The sequence below is a fragment of the Triticum dicoccoides genome, chromosome 6A (genome assembly GCF_002162155.2).
Source record: "Triticum dicoccoides isolate Atlit2015 ecotype Zavitan chromosome 6A, WEW_v2.0, whole genome shotgun sequence".
Lineage (NCBI taxonomy): Eukaryota > Viridiplantae > Streptophyta > Magnoliopsida > Poales > Poaceae > Triticum > Triticum dicoccoides.
The window spans coordinates 9809024-9828802 of NC_041390.1; the positions used below are offsets into that span (position 1 = coordinate 9809024).

The 19779-nt window shown below is 44.3% G+C and overlaps 3 protein-coding genes and 1 pseudogene across 5 annotated transcripts; all 4 read left to right on the plus strand.

Moving 5' to 3' along the window:
• Nucleotides 1-604: 604 nt before the first annotated feature.
• On the plus strand, nt 605-2170 carry LOC119314919. 3 transcript variants are annotated; one of them, XM_037589602.1, is made up of 2 exons: nt 605-1619; nt 1688-2170. In XM_037589602.1, exons 1-2 carry the CDS (start codon nt 661-663, stop codon nt 1758-1760), a joined length of 1032 nt encoding a protein of 343 aa, XP_037445499.1. In that variant the 5' UTR covers nt 605-660; the 3' UTR covers nt 1761-2170. The 3 variants fall into 3 exon arrangements, with proteins under 3 accessions (XP_037445499.1, XP_037445498.1, XP_037445497.1); XM_037589601.1 differs by having other exon boundaries at nt 605-1542; XM_037589600.1 differs by having other exon boundaries at nt 605-2170.
• A 1399-nt stretch (nt 2171-3569) lies between these two features.
• LOC119319291 lies at nt 3570-4970 on the plus strand. The gene has a single exon (XM_037593778.1). The coding sequence runs from the start codon at nt 3632-3634 to the stop codon at nt 4781-4783; it is 1152 nt and encodes a 383-aa protein (XP_037449675.1). The 5' UTR covers nt 3570-3631; the 3' UTR covers nt 4784-4970.
• Nucleotides 4971-9837: 4867 nt separating this feature from the next.
• LOC119319179 lies at nt 9838-13050 on the plus strand (annotated as a pseudogene).
• Nucleotides 13051-15031: 1981 nt separating this feature from the next.
• Nucleotides 15032-17730, plus strand: LOC119315784. The gene has a single exon (XM_037590269.1). It carries the CDS (start codon nt 15032-15034, stop codon nt 16163-16165), a length of 1134 nt encoding a protein of 377 aa, XP_037446166.1. The 3' UTR covers nt 16166-17730.
• Nucleotides 17731-19779: the final 2049 nt, after the last annotated feature.

Sequence of the window (19779 nt, forward strand, 5' to 3'; positions counted from 1 at the left end):
CAATAGGCAAGGTGGCCTTAGGCCCAGGCGAACACACGAGAACAGGGGAGATAGAAGTAGCGAACCGGTACGTGACCCCCTCGATTCACTTCGCGGTGGCAGCTGCTCGTAAATAAAGCCAACTCCAGATTCCCGATTTCTGAGATCGCCGAAACCGTCGCTCCGATTTTTTGTACGTGCGTGCCGCTCCGCTCCAGGAAGCCAGCTTCTTGGAGCTGGGCCGTTCGGGCTAGCTCCGCTCGCATATTTGCGGAAGCTGGGAGCCAGCGAGCTACCGAACATGCCCTAATTCAGACGTTTTCCTTTTCTGCCGTGCCGTGCCCAACAGAGGACAGGTCTATTAGTACAGACACACACACCATCAGACTTGGCCACAGACGGCCCAAGTCGGAACCCGTGGGCTCAGCCCAACACACTCATAGCTTCTCCTTCTCCTTGCTAGTCCACCGCTACAAAGTAGCAGGTGTGACATATATATTTTTCTAATAAGGTAATTTTTTATATAGGCAGTCAACATGAGATTGACGCGGGGGACCCACTTGGTCAAATACCAGAGCACGCAGGTCATTTTCCTAGTCATTCTCGCTCGCGCCACCGTTCCCCATATCCCCTCGCCGCCGCCGCCGCCGCCGGCGGCGTCCGCCGCGCCACCACGGCGCCATGCTCCGGCAACGTGGCCGCGTCCTCACCCAGCTCCTCTCGTCTTCCTCCGCCTCTCCCGTGTCCCATCTCCGCCGCCTCCTCTCCGCCGCAGCGCCCGCCATCTCCCCAAGCATCGGGTTCGCCGTGGAGGACTACCTCGTCCGTACCTGCGGCCTCACCCGACCACAGGCCGCCAAGGCCTCCCCCAAGCTCTCCCACCTCAAGTCTCCCGCCAAGCCCGACGCCGTGCTCGCCTTCCTCGCCGGCCTCGGCCTCTCCGCCGCCGACGTCGCCGCCGTCGTCGCCAAGGACCCGCTGCTACTCTGCGCCAAAGTGGAGAAGACCCTGGCCCCCGTCGTCGACGGGCTCACCGGCCTCGGCCTCTCGCGTCCTCAGATCGCGCACCTCGTCTCGGTCGCCGGCGAGAAGTTCCGCTGCAGAGCCATCATCGACAGGCTGCACTACTACCTGGCCCTCTTCGGCTCCTCCGGGAAGCTCCTCCGGGTTCTCGACCGCAGCCCCTACATCCTCTCCTCCAACCTCGAGAGGGTGGTCAAGCCCAACGCCGTGTTCCTGAGGGAGTGCAGGATAGGTGCTTGTGATATTGCCAAGCTGTGTGTCGCTCAGCCGAGGATGCTCACCTCCAATGTGGAGCGCGTCCGGGCGATGGCGGCAAGCGCCGAAGGCCTAGGTGTGCCCCGTGGCTCCAGGATGTTCTGGCGCATGCTGAATGCCCTTGCGTTTCTCCGCGAGAAGGATATCGCCGCCAAAGTGGAGTACTTGAAGGACACTTTCAGATGGTCCGATGCTGAGGTGGGCATTGCTCTTTGTAAGGCCCCGATGGTGCTGGCGTTGTCCAAGGACCTGCTGCAGAGGAAGTCGGAGTTCCTGATCTCTGAGGTGGGGTTGGAACCGGCATACATTGCTCATCGGCCGACATTGCCCACTTACAGCCTGGAGGGCCGACTAAGGCCCCGGTACTACACTTTGAAGTTTCTTAAGGAAAATGGATTGCTAGATCATGACCGAGACTACTATTGTGCAGTCATGCTGCGAGAGGAGGTATTCATGGAGAAGTTCATATGCCCCTACAAGGAAGCTGCACCACAACTCGCTGAAGACTATGCAGCAGCTTGCAAAGGGGAAGTGCCGGCTAGATTCAGATTTACATGAACCAAGGCCTGTACGAAAATTTCATAACCGGGTATGACACAACAGAAGTTTCACTCTCCGCATCAAGCCGCTCATTCCTGATTCAATGTTGTTGGCCTAAACTTAATGGTGGTTGGCTGCTATCTACAATCTATAGCATGTATGTTACGTTCTCATTTGGTGGTGCTAATCCAGGATGAAACTGATATTTTGATTTGTGAGCCTTGGTATGCTCGTTATGTCATTCAGTAGGAAGAAAGCATTGCGCTGCTATTAACTTGCCCCTCCTCATGTTATTGACACATATATTGGAACTAAGAGAGTGTGAGATCACGGCATCCTACCAATGCTTTGAAGTGAGTAGTATTTCTGTGCACACTGTGTCTTTATGTTCTGAAATAGCCATGGCAGTTTTCAGTGCAATCCTTAATCTATCTTTGCATGAAAGAGTGTTCTCATTGTGGCCATGATGATGATACGATGCCTCAAACTTTCCTTTGGATGAAAATTTTGAACTTCTATTTCCACAAGAAACATTTTTGGATTTGTTGATGGCCTATTTGCCACAATGTGCGGATCACTGTTGAGGATGCAGTTTTGATCTTAGTTTGGGCTTGCTCTAGTTCTTCTAAGATGAGAATCTTCATTCTTCCTTAGATATTAACTTTAGTGAAAGCAGGCCATTGTTCATTAGTTTGTATCAGTTGATTTGTTTATTTGTCTCATGTATTTTTGGATGGCCTACAAGCTGATACTTTTCCAGGGGCATTTGATCTCAGAACTGAATAGTTGAGTAGTAGGCTAGTGGTTTTTTTATTGACAACAGATATTTCAAATGCCCTGGTATTCTTACCGTAGAAGCAAATCGATAGTTGTATGGTATGGTGTTGAAAAGCAGATGTCATCTCATACAATAAGGGAATTTATGTTATGGTAACCTTAAAAGCACAAATACAAGGCAAGAGGATGTGTCTCAGCCAAGTGGATTTCCCGTCTTCAGACCTGACTGCTGGATGAATATGCCTATCTGCCTCACATTTTGGTTCCGTTTTTCAGTTTGAGTGAAGCGCCTTGGATGAGCCGGCTACTGTTCTTGCGCGGAGCAACGGCGAGCGCCATGCCGTCGTGCCACTGCCCGGTGCCATGGGATTGAAACTTGGTGCTATCAGCTGGCACAATGGGGATAAACGTACTGGGCATTGCTTCAGCTAAGTTCACGGCTGTGTCCACTTTGCCCGGGAAAACATATTTCAAAATCTTGATTCGGCCTATAAAGGTGCCATTTCGATATCTTATCGATCGATAAAACACATTTCACTGCCACCGAGGAGTCCTCCATGGATTTAGCTTCCTTGCCTTGAATAACAAGGCTTCTCGAATGTTCCTCCTACGGAGCGCATGGGCCGGCATGGTGGTCCAGGGTGGAAATCCGGCCTAGGGGTCCCCGGCCGGGCCATAACACCCTAAGAAGCGGAAGGAGGAGACGTCGCGAATGGGGAGGATTGTTACTGAGAACTTGTTGTGGCCCCTTAGAAGTAAAAGAGTTGGGATTTTTGAAAGTTATTTTTTACTCCCCCCGTTTCTTTCTAGTCTGTATATAAAATTTGGCCAAAGTCAAACTTTGTCAACTTTGACTAAGTTTGTAGAAAAAATATCAACATCTTTTTTTGAGGGTATCTTTTTTGTAGACAAAATTCTTAACATCTTTTAGGGCATTTTGAGCTGATCTAAATGGGTCTCTATAGTCTAACTCAGCCCGGCCCATCAAGGTTGGACCGGACGCCACGCCGACGCAAACCCTCACCACTATCCCCTCCGTCTCGCCGCCGGCGCCGCCATGCTCCGGCTCCGGCGCAGCGTGCTCTCCAAGCTCCTCTCGTATCCCTCCGTCTCTCCTCTCCACCGCCTCATCTCCACCACGGCGCCGGCCCCCGCCGTCGCCCCCAGCACCGGGTTCGCCGTGGAGGAGTACCTCGTCTCCACCTGCGGCCTCACCCGACCGCAGGCCCTCAAGGCCTCCGCCAAGCTCTCCCACCTCAAGTTCCCCTCCAACCCCGACGCCGTCCTGGCCTTCCTCGCCGGCCTCGGCCTCTCCGGCGCCGACGCCGCCGCGCTCGTCGCCAAGGACCCCAAGTTCCTCTGCGCCGACGTGGGGAGAACCCTGTCCCCCGTCGCCGCGGGGCTCGCCGGCCTCGGCCTGTCGCCTTCCGAGATCACCCGCCTCGCCTCGCTCGCCCCCGACAAATTCCGCTCTAGATCCATCGTCTCCAAGCTGCACTACTACCTGCCTCTCGTCGGGTCCTACGAGAACCTCCTCGGGGTGCTGAGGTATGGCTCCTGCCTCGTCTCGTCCGACCTGGAGACGGTGGTCAAGCCCAACGTCGCCTTCCTGCGGGAGTCCGGGCTAGCTGACTGCGACATTGCCAAGCTGTGCGTCACTCTCCCATGCCTGCTCACCTCCGGCTGGGAGCGCATCCAGGCGTTGGTGCTGTGCGCCGAAGGCCTCGGCATACCCCGTCGGTCCGGGATGTTCAGGCACGCGCTGCATGCTGTCGCGTTTGTCGGCGAACAGAAGGTCGCCACCAAATTGGATTGCTTGAAGAGGACGTTTGGGTGGTCAGATGCTGAGGTCGGCATTGCTGTGTCCAAGTATCCGATGCTGCTGACTAAGTCTCACCACATGCTGCAGAGCAAGTCAGAGTTCCTGATCTCCGAGGTGGGGTTGGAACCGGCATTCATTGCTAATCGGCCCGTAATTGTCTGTCTTAGCCTGGAGGGCCGGCTCAGGCCCCGGTACTACGTTTTAAAGTTTCTCAAGGAAAATGGATTGCTCAAGGGTGATCCGAGCTATTATACAGTTGTCATGGTGAATGAGAATGTTTTCGCGCAGAGGTACATGTGCCCTTACAAGGAAGCTGCACCATACCTCGCTGAAGACTATGCAACTGCTTGCGGAGGGGAAGTGCCGGCTAGATTCGTATTTGCATGAGCTGAAAACACAAATATTGAAATTTTGATGCTTACTGTACCACATATTCCACTTTATGCAGTAGGCTTGTAAGCTTTGTTTCAGTGTTATTGCCTAACTAAATGTTGGCTGTCTGATATAGTATGTCTGTCACTGCTTGTTTGTTAGTTGTTAATGCTTGATGAAGTTAATTATTGTTAGTTGTTAATGTTTGTATCAGTTTTTTCATTTATTTTTCTCCTATATTTCTGATTAGCCTAATGGCTGATGCTTTCAGTTTGAGGCACAACTTGACTCAAAACTGAATAATGCAGTAGTATATTATCTTTGTACGTCCTATTATCTCCTCCAAATACTATGGCTGGTAAACTAAAGCCTCTTCTGATTTGCACCAATCAGGGGTTACGTGTGTTCTTTAACAGGTATGAATGAAGCTATGCTGTTAATTTGTTATGTCATCATTTAAGCCCAGCAGATTGTTAGAATGTTTAACCTAAGTCGAGCGTGTTATCCAATCTGCCTAGAATGTTTACAGGCTATGCTTTATGCAAACAGAGTTATGCATTAACAGATGCAAGCTGGATCCGCTAGATGGCATCTGATATATTTGTTAGTGCTATAAAAATATATCTTCACAACTATATTGAGCTTTTACTGCTGCCCTTTGTATTAAAACATGTTAATGCTGGATGTGATACTGACAACATGAATTATCAGCTACCTAGAATGTTACTGTCTGGAAAACATAATGCTAACTCTATCTGCGTATTTGACAATTTTCCTACTTACATATGATGCCAAGTGTGCATTAAAGTTTATGCCCTTTTTGTGTGATTGTAAGGCTGTGGCTGTATACCTTTTGATGTCGTTAGCTCTTGTTGCAGTACCAGATGAACTCAATAATCCACGCTTTCTGTGGATTCTGTCTCCTCGTTATGTCAGGTGCCTATCCGATTTTTTCCTTCAATCTTTGGAGTACTGCTATAGAAAATTGACCTCCATCGGGTTTGAACGGATTGCAGATAAATTTTCAGGGCTTCAAGGAGACTGGGATAGGGTGGAGAGTGGAGAGGTGCGACGGAGATCAGAATCTGACTGCTGGCGGCCGCCTTCAGTGGCCGTCGTTTGGTGGTCAGATAGCTTGACCAGGACAAGAAAGCCAGGCAAGACTAAGAGGCAAACTCTTCATTTTTTTCTGTGATGAACTACCCTTATATTTTTTTTTCTGTGATGAACTACCCTTATCATTTGCCACTAGGGCAGTTTGCTCTATTCATGCCCTGTTTAGATTGCTCTACGAAAATATGCAAAGATGGCTACTAACAGCTGCAAACATGTCATTTCATCAATTATACCGTGTTACCAGTTTAGAGAAAGTGGCAAAGCACATGCTTTCATATTATTTTCTTTCCAAACTTCCTTTTTGTGGTGTTTTCTAATTTGTCTCTCTGTTTCCTGATGCTAACTCAAGTGCTGTTATTTAGCTTACAAGGCTGGTGATCCTCACCATGGAGAAACGGGGAACCAGACGTTGGAGATTTATTAATTTCTTCATATGTAAAAATGGATCTTGTAAGCATGAAGATGTGCCATGTAGCTAATACCATCAAACTCTTGTTACCTCAACCAAGTTATTTTAGATATATTTAATAATTGCAATATTCTTTAACTACTTGATCAGAACAGCTACTCATACTGACATGTTACTGAGATATTTCCTTTGTGTTTCCTCTAATAATTTATGGAACCATTTATTAAAAATTGTATCTATGTGGTGTAACCCTACGTGCATGGACTGTTACAAGGTCATGGTAAATTAAGCAGCCCAATGTGTTAATGCAATTGCTATTCCTTGTAGGCATCACGAAATGTTCAGACTAAATTTGATATATCTTATAATTCTACTTGAAAAGATGAATAAGACGCCATTCAAGGAATTGCCAATCTGAAACCATGTAGTGAGTTGAGAAACACAATTGCGTTAGTTGCAGCCAATTCAGAGGCATGCCCGATGAATGTGGTTTAACATGCCACCATGTCGGGTCAAATGCAGAACAGTGGACATTTGTGTATTTGTTCGAAAAGGCTAAATAGTGTTAGTTTCTTTCTGCCACAAGTACTTATACAGTTATACTAAATCTGATACATGCATGATAACTTACTTTCACACTGAGCATTTTATTTTATTTTATTTTGCATTGTCTGGGATAGGAACCTGTGCGCTGACATTTTTTTGTGTGCATTGGCAACCTTCTGTTGTTGTAAAGCTGTCTTCATTTTTACTCGGGGCCTCTAATAGCATTGTTGCAGAATGGTTTACTGAAAGTTTTGGACAACACAGCCGATACTGTTCTATCGACAGTTGAATCTGGCAGCTGCTTGCGCATTCAGTTCTTAATTCTACAAATGAAGATGACAAGACCATAGTTCACGGGCTGTAGATTGGCTTTATAACTCAAGCGATTTGAATTCCATGCCCCTGTTTGTTTGGGCTAAAGCTTCAGGTTTTGCTACTTCTAGCTTCCTAGAAGCACAAGCTGGAACAAACATCAAATTTTGTAAAGGGCGGGGCGCTTGGGTTTGGGTCACCCTGCCGCCACCATTTCCGGCCACCCCACCGGCTGGACCAGCATACCTCGCATTCTGTGATCAGTTCTTCGTAACAGAATAACATCTCTGTCTGTTTGTTCATCATGTTATCCTTCGTATTCTGTCTCGCCATTCTTAAGTCGATATGTTTGTCCGTTCACATGTTTTTCATCTACAGCTACTTGGTGATTCTCCTCACGTCAGTTCTGCTAGATATATCTCAGTAGTTTGTACTCCCTCCGTTTCTATATACATCCGTATGTAGTTCATATTGAAATCTCTAAAATGTCTTATATTTAGGAACGGATGGAGTAGTAGTTTTCCCTCTAAGTCAGTTTCATCCTTAGTTTTATCTCTACTTGGAATTGCCTTAGTTTTTTTATTCCTCTGTGTTGTGTTGAGAGATATTGTTTTTCTTCAACGCCCGCACTGTTCAGGTCTGTTCAATCGACGCCATATGAGATGTGGAACAGGACAAAAATCCAACTTGTCTTTTCTTAAAATGTCTTATAATAAATGTATTATTATATTTTCATTTTGCATGATTAAGTTTATATTTTTGTGCTATAATTGCATTGATTCTTGAATGTGATATTCGGAGGAAAACTCAATTGGCAGCTCCATAATTGTTGTGGCAAAGTGAATATATTTCTTGGTTTTTTTCCATGGCCTATGCCATGGTCCCTATATAAAATGCCATGTTGAGTTTTCCTTGTGTTTTAATTTCAATAAACATGTATATACCATGGCAAAGTTAACATGTGTCCCCATAACAAAAAAACAATTATAGACAAACCATGCCATTCTTGTGTAGAACCCATTGCATTTTTTTATTAAGTGCATGGCATTTTTATTATAAATAGCATGGGATTTTATTTTTCAAAGCGCATGCCATTTTTTAGCAGAGCATGTCATTTTTATTGTACAATCATGACACTTTTATTTTTCTGAGCATGACACTTTTATGTTACCAAGCATGGCATTTTTATAGTGTGTCATTTTGATTTTGTAGATCATGGCAATTTTGTAGTAAGAGCATGGCATTTTTTTATTGTTATTGTTTTGTAGAACATGTTAAGTTTTATGAGAAAGAGAATGGTATTTTTTTTATTGCGAAGAACATGCATTTTCATTCTTTCTTTTTTTAGATAGGATGGCATTTTTTAGCATATCATGGTAATTTCATCTTTGCATGGCATTTCAGGTACAAACATCACGGGCACCTTTTTGTGTGCATACATTTTTTTTGTTTCTATATATTTATGGCTAATTTATGTTCTTTTTATATTATTTTTTGTGACTAATCTATGTTTTTTTTTGCAAAATGATTTTTTGTGCACACGAATGAAACCGTGTGCACATCAATTTTATTTCAAATTAATATGCATTTTTTGGCTTATGGGATGACACTGGGAGGAGGAGGCCCAGTTAACAGCTTGACAGGCTATCTAATCGCCTTGGGGGTTCTCCTCACAGCGATTGCTGCTTCCCTGACAGCTGAACTGTTAGGATTTAATTAATTCTAATAATCCCTAACCAAGACGGTTGCATCACGTCCCTACGGGCGCACCCCTTCGGGGGCTATATATATATATATATATGTATTCCTGTATCAGTAGGGCTTGCTTTGCTACTTCTCGCAAAAAAGAAGTAAAGGCTTTGCTACACCTACGTATATTCTAGGTAAAGCTACGTAAAAACTGATTTGGGATGATTTGATTGGAAGGAAAAAATAGCCCGGGCATCACCCTGTGAAAATCATATATTATTTTTGTGTGATAGACAATTGTATGCGTGAGGTTCGCTCCAAATTTCAACTTATTTGGACATCTGAGCAGCTCTTAACAAAAAAGAAAAACAAATCAGATCAGAACAATGTGTGAACAGCAAACTCTTTTACAAATCTGAATTTGTCTTTTTTGCTGAGAGTTGCTCATATGTCCAAATAAGTTGAAACTTGAAGCGCACCTCACGCATAAACTTATCTACCATGAAAAAATAGATTTATTTTATTTTTTTAGTATTTGTTTTGATTTTTTTCATCCGGGGTGCAGATGAGCTCGGAAGCAGAAACGCCGCACTCGTTTAAGTTTACCTAGATCGGTACGTAGGTGTAGGATTATTGTATCAGTAAAGACAACTGTTCGCTTATACTCCCTCCGTTCCGAAATATAAGTCTTTCTAGATATTCTAACAAGTGACCACATATGGAACAAAATAAATGAATCTATATTCTAAAATATGTCTACATACATTCGTATGTTGTAGTCCATTTGAAATGTCTAAAAAAACTTATATGTATTTAGGAACGGAGGGAGTACATTGTGTGGACTCTCTCTCGATTGTCTCTCGTTTTTCTGTTAACAGACAGAAGGTCAGTTTTGTTACGAGACGCCCTAGCTTTTGCTTGAGATTCCAAAGCCCCAAACCCTCCTCCTCGCACGCCACCTTGGCCCCGCTGGCTTCCCGCCTCCCTCCGGCCCCTCATGCTCATGGCCGCCGCCACCTCGGCCGCATTCTTCTCGTCCCGGGCGGCCACCGCCCAATTGCCTCACGCCGCCTCGGCCGCGGCCCGCAGGGGGTTTGTCTCCTTGGGCAGGGCCGCCGCCGGCGGTTTCTCCTCCGGTAATGCATGGCCCTTCTCTTTGGCTTTCGTCGCGCTGCTGGTTTGCTTTGCCACTCGATCGATCGGGACAATTTAAGCAGATGGTTGAACAATTTAAGCACCGTTATAACTTTGTTAGATTGGAGGTGAAAACTTCTGTACAAGCGCTTAACAAAGATGAAAGATCTCTCTCTCTCTCTCTCTCTAATTAAGCACTCATGTAGGTATAAATTCAGGGCTAAATTATCTGTTGGAAGGTCTTTTCTCTGCACCTTTTGCAGTAGTAAACTGATGGTGGTGTGCCCACCCATGTTGCTGCTGTTGAACAAGCAGTTGTGCAGGATGCTACAAAGCCGGAAGCTCCAGTTGCTGTCGTTACAGGTGCTTCCAGAGGGATTGGAAAAGCTGGATGCAAGGTGAGCTACTTTGCTGCCTTAATTAGGTTGTCATTCTGTATGTGCAGAAAGAGTCGATTTCTTCCCCCCTCTTAAAATCGGTGCCATTTATTTCCGAAAGATGCAACTTCACATTCCTCTAACTCAAAGCAATAGATATTCTTAGATGGCCAGATATGTGGTTGTATAGTTATAACTCTCTCTGCTTGCATATGCAAATGGCTATTTCCTCCCCATTTGCACAACGCTAAATTTAACCCCAGGGACCTCACGCCGACTTTGCCTGCAGGTCCTAGTGAATTATGCACGATCCTCCAAAGAGGCTGAAGCAGTCTCCAAAGAGGTGAGCTGGTTGATTAAAACATAATATTTGCACATATATTTTGTTTAATATCTGCTTACCCGTCTGTTAATTTGCATCATACAGTTATAAGATATACGAAGACAGACTGTAACTGGTGATTGCAATAAGTATTATTAAATTGGTTAGTCTACGTTGTTCTTTCATTTGCCTCGTACAGGAATGCGTACGATTGTTATCATTTCTGACCTCTTACCTGAGTAAGAAAAAACACAGTTGTGCTGAATTTTCATTCTCATTCATGAGCAAGTGAACATGACCCTTGTGTTATGTTTCAGAAATCATACAATGCAATGTGAAATATAGTCATATGGTATTAGTTTCGGAAAATCTCATTGGCCCATTGTAATTTCTTGTTCAGACTAGTATAGATGGTAGCAATAATAGTTCACAAAGGCTAAAAGAAATCAATTGTATTTTTCTAATGTTGACTCAATAGTTATTCTGGCTAAAATATGCTGATACCGCCATTGAAACATTATTGGTTTTGGGACAGGCATCTTTTTTTTTATTTGTTAAATTGATCTTTTTCTCTTCATTTTTTCTCTACTAAGCCTAAATGCACTGATCTATTTGCAATGTAATCCTCTTTTGCAGATTGAAGCAGCTGGTGGTCAGGCTATTACCTTTGGAGGAGATGTTTCTAAAGAAGCTGATGTGGAATCTATGATGAAAGCAGTAAGTTCTTTTTTGGATGGAAAATGTTTTTCCTTTTGCATATATATTGATCAGATTATACAAACTTGGTTATCATTAGTCTATGGATTTCACCAGGCTCTTGATAAATAGGGAACAATTGACATCCTGGTAAATAATGCAGGTAGGTACCAACAGTTAATTAGTTTGCACCAGTTTAGCTTTCTACTGTTAATTTTTTTCTGTATGTGAAATAACATTCCGTAACCAGGGATTACGCGAGACGCCTTGTTGATGAGGATGACGGAATCCCAGTGGCAAGAAGTAATTGGTCTAAATCTTACTGGTGTTTTCCTCTGTACAAAGGTACGTGTTCGTCCCTTTATTTCTTGAAAATTTTGTACTTGAATAATGTTTATGCTTCTTAATTACACCTGCACATTCTTTACAGGCTGCCACAAAAATAATGGCGAAGAAAAAGAAGGTTCTTGTTTTGTTTCATTCTTCGAATTGGTTTGAACATTTTTGCTACCATGCGCTACTTGTTGGAGTTTAATATTTTTGGTATGTGTTAGCCACTGGTCCTATTAATCATACACTCCCTCTGTCCCAAAATAAGTGACTCAACTTTGTACTAACTTGATGACGGAGGGAGTACTTCAATTACACCTTTGCAAGCTTCATAGCTGTATCCTTACTTCATAGCTACTAGGTGATTCAATTACACTTAACTTCATAGCTGAAGGACAAAAAGGTGGCCTCCTTACTTTGCTTTATTGTGTTTCTGAAATACTTAGAGCTGAAAGAAAATTTGTATAAGGCCATACCATGTTGCTAGTGCACCAAAGCAAGAGAAGTAGTTTATCGCTTTTAGACTTGGTAGGATACTGTGTTTGTTCTTCATAAAAGAAGCCCTGCTCAGAATCAGAAGTCAGCTAATCAATTTTTTTGTCATCCGTTATAAGATACTTATTTATATTTAATGCAGGGAAGAGTCATCAACATAGCATCAGTTGTTGGTCTTACTGGCAATGCTGGGCAAGCAAATTACAGTGCTGCCAAGGCTGGGGTCATTGGTTTCACAAAAGCAGTTGCTATGGAATTGGCAAGCAGGAATATCAATGTGATCTCTCCGTCTTTTCATTGTTAGCTCGTAACTCATAAAACCGTAGTCCAACTTCTGAACAGTTTTCAATACTCAGGTGAATGCAACCGCACCTGGATTCATCGCATCTGACATGACCGCTGAACTTGGAGAGGAGCTTGAGAAGAGAATCTTGTCAACTATTCCCTTGGGTATGCATCTTAAGCTGCAACCTCTGCTTAAAACTAGCATTGTTCATATTCTGACTGTTGTACATAAATCCTAAGTGGAGCAAAAGAAAAAAATTCTTCAGAAAAGCTTACTGTATAGTATTATGTTATGTACATGTGCGCCCTTGTGCACTATATCTACTAAGTGATTTTTTCCAGTCGGCACTAATGCTTCATTCAACAACTTCACAGGGAGGTATGTCCAGCCACTGGAAGTTGCTGGGTTGGTTGAGTTCTTGGCCTTGAATCCTGGGGCGAGCTACATCACCGGACAGGTTGGTGTAATATTGACAATGTTCGTGACAATTGGTTATGTGAAACTTAACAGGTTTTTTATTGAACTATCTCTTGGCAGGTGTTTGTCATCGATGGTGGGATGGTAATGTGAAACCTTTACAAGCTTCATATATAGGTTGACATGTGCTCCACCTAGCGGGATGTTTTATGTGTGGTGCATCCACTACCGGAACAGGGTGCTACCCCGACGGCCAAAACAATGCCGACGGCCACCGTTGGGTTCCTCGGAGATATGCCGACAGCCTGGTCCTGGCCGTCGGCGTATCCAGGCCGTCGGGTTAGACAAAGCTAAGCCGACGGCACCCGTCGGCATAGAACGGCCGTCGGCCTATCTGCAAGTACGCCGACAGCTGCCGTCGGCTTACAAGGGCCGTCGGCATAGTCGTGGGCCCGGCGACCCCGCTGTTGACGGGCGGCTAACGTCGTCAGAGCTATGTCGACGGCCGAGGCGGGGGGCCGTCGGCATAGGTCCGCACGCCACGTCACCGATCCGGGCCGCACCGTCCAAAACATATGCCGACGGCTGCCGTCGGCATACCTGCCATGTCAGCGATCCGCGGCACGCCGCCCGCCGCCTAAAACCTGGCTGTCTCTATGCCGACGGCTCGGCATAGGTAGACTTTTTTTCATATATATTTTTTAAGCTTTTTTATGTATTATTATATCAACTAACATGTAGCATGTTAAATATAACATACATATGAATATATATGTAGTTTGTATTTTTTTCATATATTATGAATATATATATATATATATATATATATATATATATATATATATATATATATATATATATAGTTTGTATTTTTTCGAGCACGTTAACAATGTGCGGTCATGTTCTTTTGAATATAGATCATTATATTTTATTAAAATCAAAAACAGCTATGCCGACAAAAGTTTTGTGGCGGTTGCAAACGCCCGACACCCGTCTCCAGAGTGTGACCCCCTCACGTCCGCGGTGTGGCCCCCTCATGGACGGCGCCGGCACCTGGAGGGGGGAAACGGACGCGTCGGGTCTACACGGTGGATGTAGCTGTGAGTTTGACCCGGATGTTGTTCCCGGGTGTCCCTACGGGCCGACCTGACACAACCGGGGCCTCTAATAGCATTGTTGCAGAATGGTTTACTGAAAGTTTTGGACAACACAGCTGATACTGTTCTATCGACAGTTGAATCTGGCAGCTGCTTGCGCATTCAGTTCTTAATTCTACAAATGAAGATGACAAGACCATAGTTCACGGGCTGTAGATTGGCTTTATAACTCAAGCGATTTGAATTCCATGCCCCTGTTTGTTTGGGCTAAAGCTTCAGGTTTTGCTACTTCTAGCTTCCTAGAAGCACAAGCTGGAACAAACATCATTCCGGACCCGGTTCTTCCTTGTGTGACCACACATCCATCTCAGCATGATCATCTTTGCTACACCTAAAAAGAGCCTCCTCAAAGCTTAACTCCCTAATTTTTTTAAACACAAATTCATTTACTTGTAAGCCATTGAGTTAAGGTTGACTACTCAAGTACTTCACTAAATGATATTTTGGGCACATAGTTCACCAGTTCCTCACTAAGAGAAAGAGAACTGGTCCAAACAGGACGACAAGAAAAAACACACACTTCAATAGATATACAATTTTGACTGCTTCTACAAGTCCAATCAATAATTTCTCCATCTTCTTATGTTCATTGCCATCACTTTTTCCCTTCTCTATTGACTTCTCTTGTCTAGACGCTTTTTTCTTCTCTGCTTCCTCATGAAGAAATTTAGACGTTGCATCCACTGTAATCTCATTTCTAGCAATCAGTGTGCCAACAACCAATAGACCTCTCTTGATCATCGATAGACAAATGTATTCTTCTTCGCAAAACCAAAACTTGCATATATTTTTTGAGCAAATCAAAACGAAAACTTACAACCTTTCTGCATATAGTATAATATTATATGAGCAAAACAAGCGTGTGGGCCACGTGCCAGGTACGGCCCGATTAGATATGTGCCGGGCCAGGCCCACCACGGGCCGGGCACACATGCTAACGGGCCGCCGCTGCCGCCCGGCGCGCCAGCATCGCCGCCATGCTCCGCCTCCGGGGCTGCATCCTCCCCCGCCTCCTCTCACCTCCCGCCACCCCCCTCCACCGCCTCCTCTCCGCGGCCGTTTCTCCGAGCCCTCCTAGCTTCGCCGTGGAGGAGTACCTCGTCGCCACCTGCGGCCTCACCCCAGCGCAGGCCCGCAAGGCCTCCCCCAAGCTCTCCCACCTCAAGTCCCCAGCCAACCCCGACGCCGTCCTCGCCTTCCTCGCCGGCCTTGGCCTCTCCGGCGCCGACCTCGCCACCGCCATCCGCAAGGATCCCAGGTTGCTCTGCGCGGGCGTGGAGACAACCCTGGCCCCCAATGTCGCGGAGCTCACCGGCCTGGGTCTCTCGCGTTCTGAGATCGCGCGCCTCGTCTCGATCACCGGCACCAGTTTCCGCTGCAAATCCATCGTCTCTGGACTGCACTACTGCTTGCCCCTCTTCGGCTCCTCAGAGAACCTCCTTCGGGCCCTAAAGAGTGGCTCCATTCTCTCGTCCGACCTCGAGCGAGTGGTCAAGCCCAATGTCGCCTTCCTGCGGGAGTGTGGCCTGGCTACTTGTGATATTGCCAGGCTCTGCATACCTATGCCATCGCTGCTCAGCATCAGCACGGAACGCATCCAGACAGCAGTGGCGTGCGTCGAAGGTCTTGGTGTACCCCGTGGATCTCCAATGTTCAGACATGCACTACAAGCTGTTGCATTCCTCAGCCAGGAGAAAATCACCGCCAAAGTGGAGCACTTGAAGAAAGCGTTCAGGTGGTCGGATGCCGAGGTGGGCATTGCCGTTTCTAAGGCTCCAACGTTGCTGACGAGGACCAAGGAATCGCTGCGGCGCAGGTCTGAGTTCCTCATCTATGAGGTGTGGTTGGAACCGGCATATATTGCTTATCGTCCGGCAATGCTCACTTACAGCTTGGAGGGCCGGCTCAGGCCCCGGTACTACGTCGTCAGATTTCTCAAGGAAAATGGATTGCTAGATCACGACCGGGATTACTATGCTGCAGTCATGATCAGCGAGAAGGTATTCGTCCAGAAGTTTATATGCCCTCATAAGGATGCTGCACCGCATCTCGCTCAAGATTATGCAACAGCTTGCAGAGGGGAGGTTCCAGCTAGATTCAGTTTTACATGAACCAAGACTAATAAGAAAATTGGTATGTTCATTATGTCATTCGGTAGAGAAGAAAAAGCATTGCACTGCTATGAACTTGTCCTTCCTCGTGTTGTCATATTGCACACATCTTGGAACTAGGAGAGTATGAGATCAGGGCATTCTGCCAATTTCTTTGAAGTATCAATGAGTAGTATTTCTGCACACTCTGTATCTTTGTGTTCTAAAATGGCCATTGCAGTTTTCAATGCAATCCTCCATCTGCCTTTCATGAAAAAATGTTCTTATTTTGGCCATGAAGATGACATGAAGTCTCGAAATTCCTGGGAGTAGTGTTTCTGTTTCTGACTAGTAGTTTGTATCAGCTTTCGTTTATTTATCTCTTGTAGTTTTGGATGGCCTTCTGAGTGATACTTTTCTAGGGGAATCTGATCTCGAAACTGAATAGTTGAGTAGTAGGCTAGTTGCATTTTTGTTGAAAGCCTACTTGTATATCACTATGTAAACAGAAATTTCTAATGCCCTGGTATTTGTACTGGAGAAGCAAATTGATGCTTGTATTGCATAGTGCTGAAAAACAGAGGACATACTTAAGTTATGGTAACCTTAAAAAGGGTTATGGCATTACCATGTAAATTTCTGCTATATCTTTTAGCTAATTTTATTATTCCGTAATCGCACTATCTATATTGATCGCGAGGGCACATTTATCCCTTAGCATATTTGTTTAGTGTAGTATAGTGGGTCTTGTGTACCGTCTTTTTTGTAAATTTCTATCTAGAAAGTCAGTAGGAAAAGGGAAAAGGCCGGATGGGACCATGTAGTCTGGAATCTTGCAGAATTTCAAATATAGGAATTACTACGTACCTCAGTCTACGAAGCAACCTGTGAGGATGGTGCACATTTGTTTGTCCCTGATGTGAGGCTGTGGAAGTTGGAAGAAATGTGATCTCTGGTGTGTGCGTGCAGTAAGGCAAAGGAGTGGTCCATGCTATACTGGCCAAGAGATGTGATTTGAAGATCATCTGCGTGTCCCTTTCTGTTGTGCTTGTTGAAATTATAGAAACAAGATGAATGAAATGCAGGCGAGGGGAACAGGTTGATCAATGAAGCAGGTGAGAAGACGTGGAGGTTTTCTCAAGCAAAAAGTGGCTGCTCCACAGGAGCATACTGATTTACTGAATGTGGATTGTGCATATCTCCGAGTTGGGACTGGAACCAGCATACATTGCTCACCGACTAATAATGCTCACTTACAGTCTAGAGGGCCGGTTCAGGCCCCGGTACTACGTCGTCAGATTTCTCAAGGAAAATGGATTGCTAGATCACGACCGGGACTACTATGCTGCAGTCATGATCAGCGAGGAGGTATTCGTCGAGAAGTTCATATGCCCTCATAAGGATGCTGCATCGCATCTCGCTCAAGATTATGCAACAGCTTGCAGAGGGGAGGTTCCAGCTAGATTCAGTTTTTACATGAACCAAGACTAATAAGAAAATTGGTATGTTCATTATGTCATTCGGTAGAGAAGAAAGCATTGCACTTCTATGAACTTGTCCTTCCTCGTGTTGTCGTATTGCACACATCTTGGAACCAAATATATATGTATTCATTTATGGAACCATAGCGACCCTTTTTTGGCTTTAACTAACCAACCAAATATATATGTATTCATTCAACTATGGAAAGTGTCTGGAAGTGAGTTTTCCTTTAGTTGTATCGATTTGGAGCCATTGGTCATACTGGAAACACCTACTGGGCTGCATGATAAAATGTGCAGGGCTCAGATCTGTACACTTTATCTAAAGAAAACATCGAACTCTCACATGGAGGAAGGGTTGGCATCATTTAAGTTTAAGTAAGTAAACTTAGGTGCCTCTGTTCATTTTTATGCTAGTAAATAGTAATGTTATTGAGACAATGGAGAAGCACTCACTGCTAGTGATGCTATTGAGACAAAGAAGCACTGATTTTGTACTGTGTTTATTGTGGATTTTCATGCTCTGCGCCATGGCCATAAATTATGTGTTAGTATGCATGTCAGCTTAATATTTTTAGTCATTATTCTGTTTTGGTCCTATGGATAATTCTCTGTGCCAAGCACCACCAGGGGTTTCACTAGCATCTACTTGTTATTTCTTCCTTCTATGTTTGAGCTAGCTCTTCTTTAGTTTGGCTAAAACTGAGTGCTTAATTTGTTGCTTTGGTCGGTGTGATTGTGAATATAGTCAACAAATAGTTGGTGTCATATACATCCATACCCTGAATACATGGTCTGAATATCAGCAGAGACTGCAGGTTCTTAATTACTCCCCCCTAGTATTTTTGTTTGCTCGAAATGCTGCACATAATCTGCTAGCATTTTGGGGCAAATTACTTCCAACTGGTCACATAATCTGTACTTGAGTTGGTTTCCACCATCTCTGGTGTTCATCTGGAGAAAGATATCAATGAAGTTCTGTGACGCAGAGTAAAATTTGATACCTGTGTCTGTATGATTTTCGCAAAGGGAAAATAAAGGATTTGAACCTTGTTTGAGTTTAACTTATATTTTTCAAGAAGATTGGTTGTAGTTGTCATGGTCTGTTTTTTTATGAAACAAAGTAAGCATTTCAAGCTGACCGTACTTAAACCTTTCATACATCCACTTATCTGTAGATTAAGTGTTTGCTGTGTGTCATTTTGCCGTGTTGTTAATGCTCTAGTTATTTACTTGCCAATGCAGGGCTATGGAAAGACTCCTGGGCTTAAGAATTTCTTTTCTTGGAGATGGACCTTAAAGGTGTGTGATTGCTCAACTGTCAATGGCCTGTTGTTTCAGTAAGACACAAACCTGTTGATGCTTTTGCAGTGATATTTCTTCCTAGGTTTCATTAAGATTTTGTTGCCTTGTTGGCGATTATAAAGGATATTTTGTGGTGGTCCATGCAGTAAATCTATATCATGCAGCACACACTTGAGTGTTTACATGTTTCATCAAGTTTGTCTGGCCTACGATGATATTGAAGTCCAACTGGACATTGACCTTGACCTTGACCTTGACTTGCTCTGCCCAGCATAAACGATAATATTGTTCCTCTTATAAGTATGATATCCCGTATAAGTTGTGATTCTGATTGATGGCAGATGCCTCTTTTACTGTTCTCATATACTCCCTCCGTTCCTAAATATAAGTCTTTTTAAAGATTTTAATACGAAGTACATACGGATGTATATAGACATATTTTAGAGTGTAGATTCACTCATTTTGTTCCGTATGTAGTCCATAATTGAAATCTCTAAAAAGACTTATATTTAGGAACGGAGGGAGTATCTTATAATTCCCATGTGGGTATTTACTTCCGTAACTAAAATACTAGGATACACAAGTTAGACATTTTGCAATTGGCCAAGCAATTGGTCTACCTCTTTTTCAGATGTTGTCAATTTCTTATGAACTCTTTCATTTTGTTTTCTATCTGGATGGCCATAACAGTTGACAAAAATTAATGGGTTTCTCGAAAAGGTAAAGCACCATCTCAGTATTTTTGTCCATGAGATAAGTTGCTGATAATCGATTCACAGTACTGTTAGCATTTGTGTATCCAGTGAGCCAGTGTTGTGATCTATTTCAGAGTGTAGTATTAGATGGGTG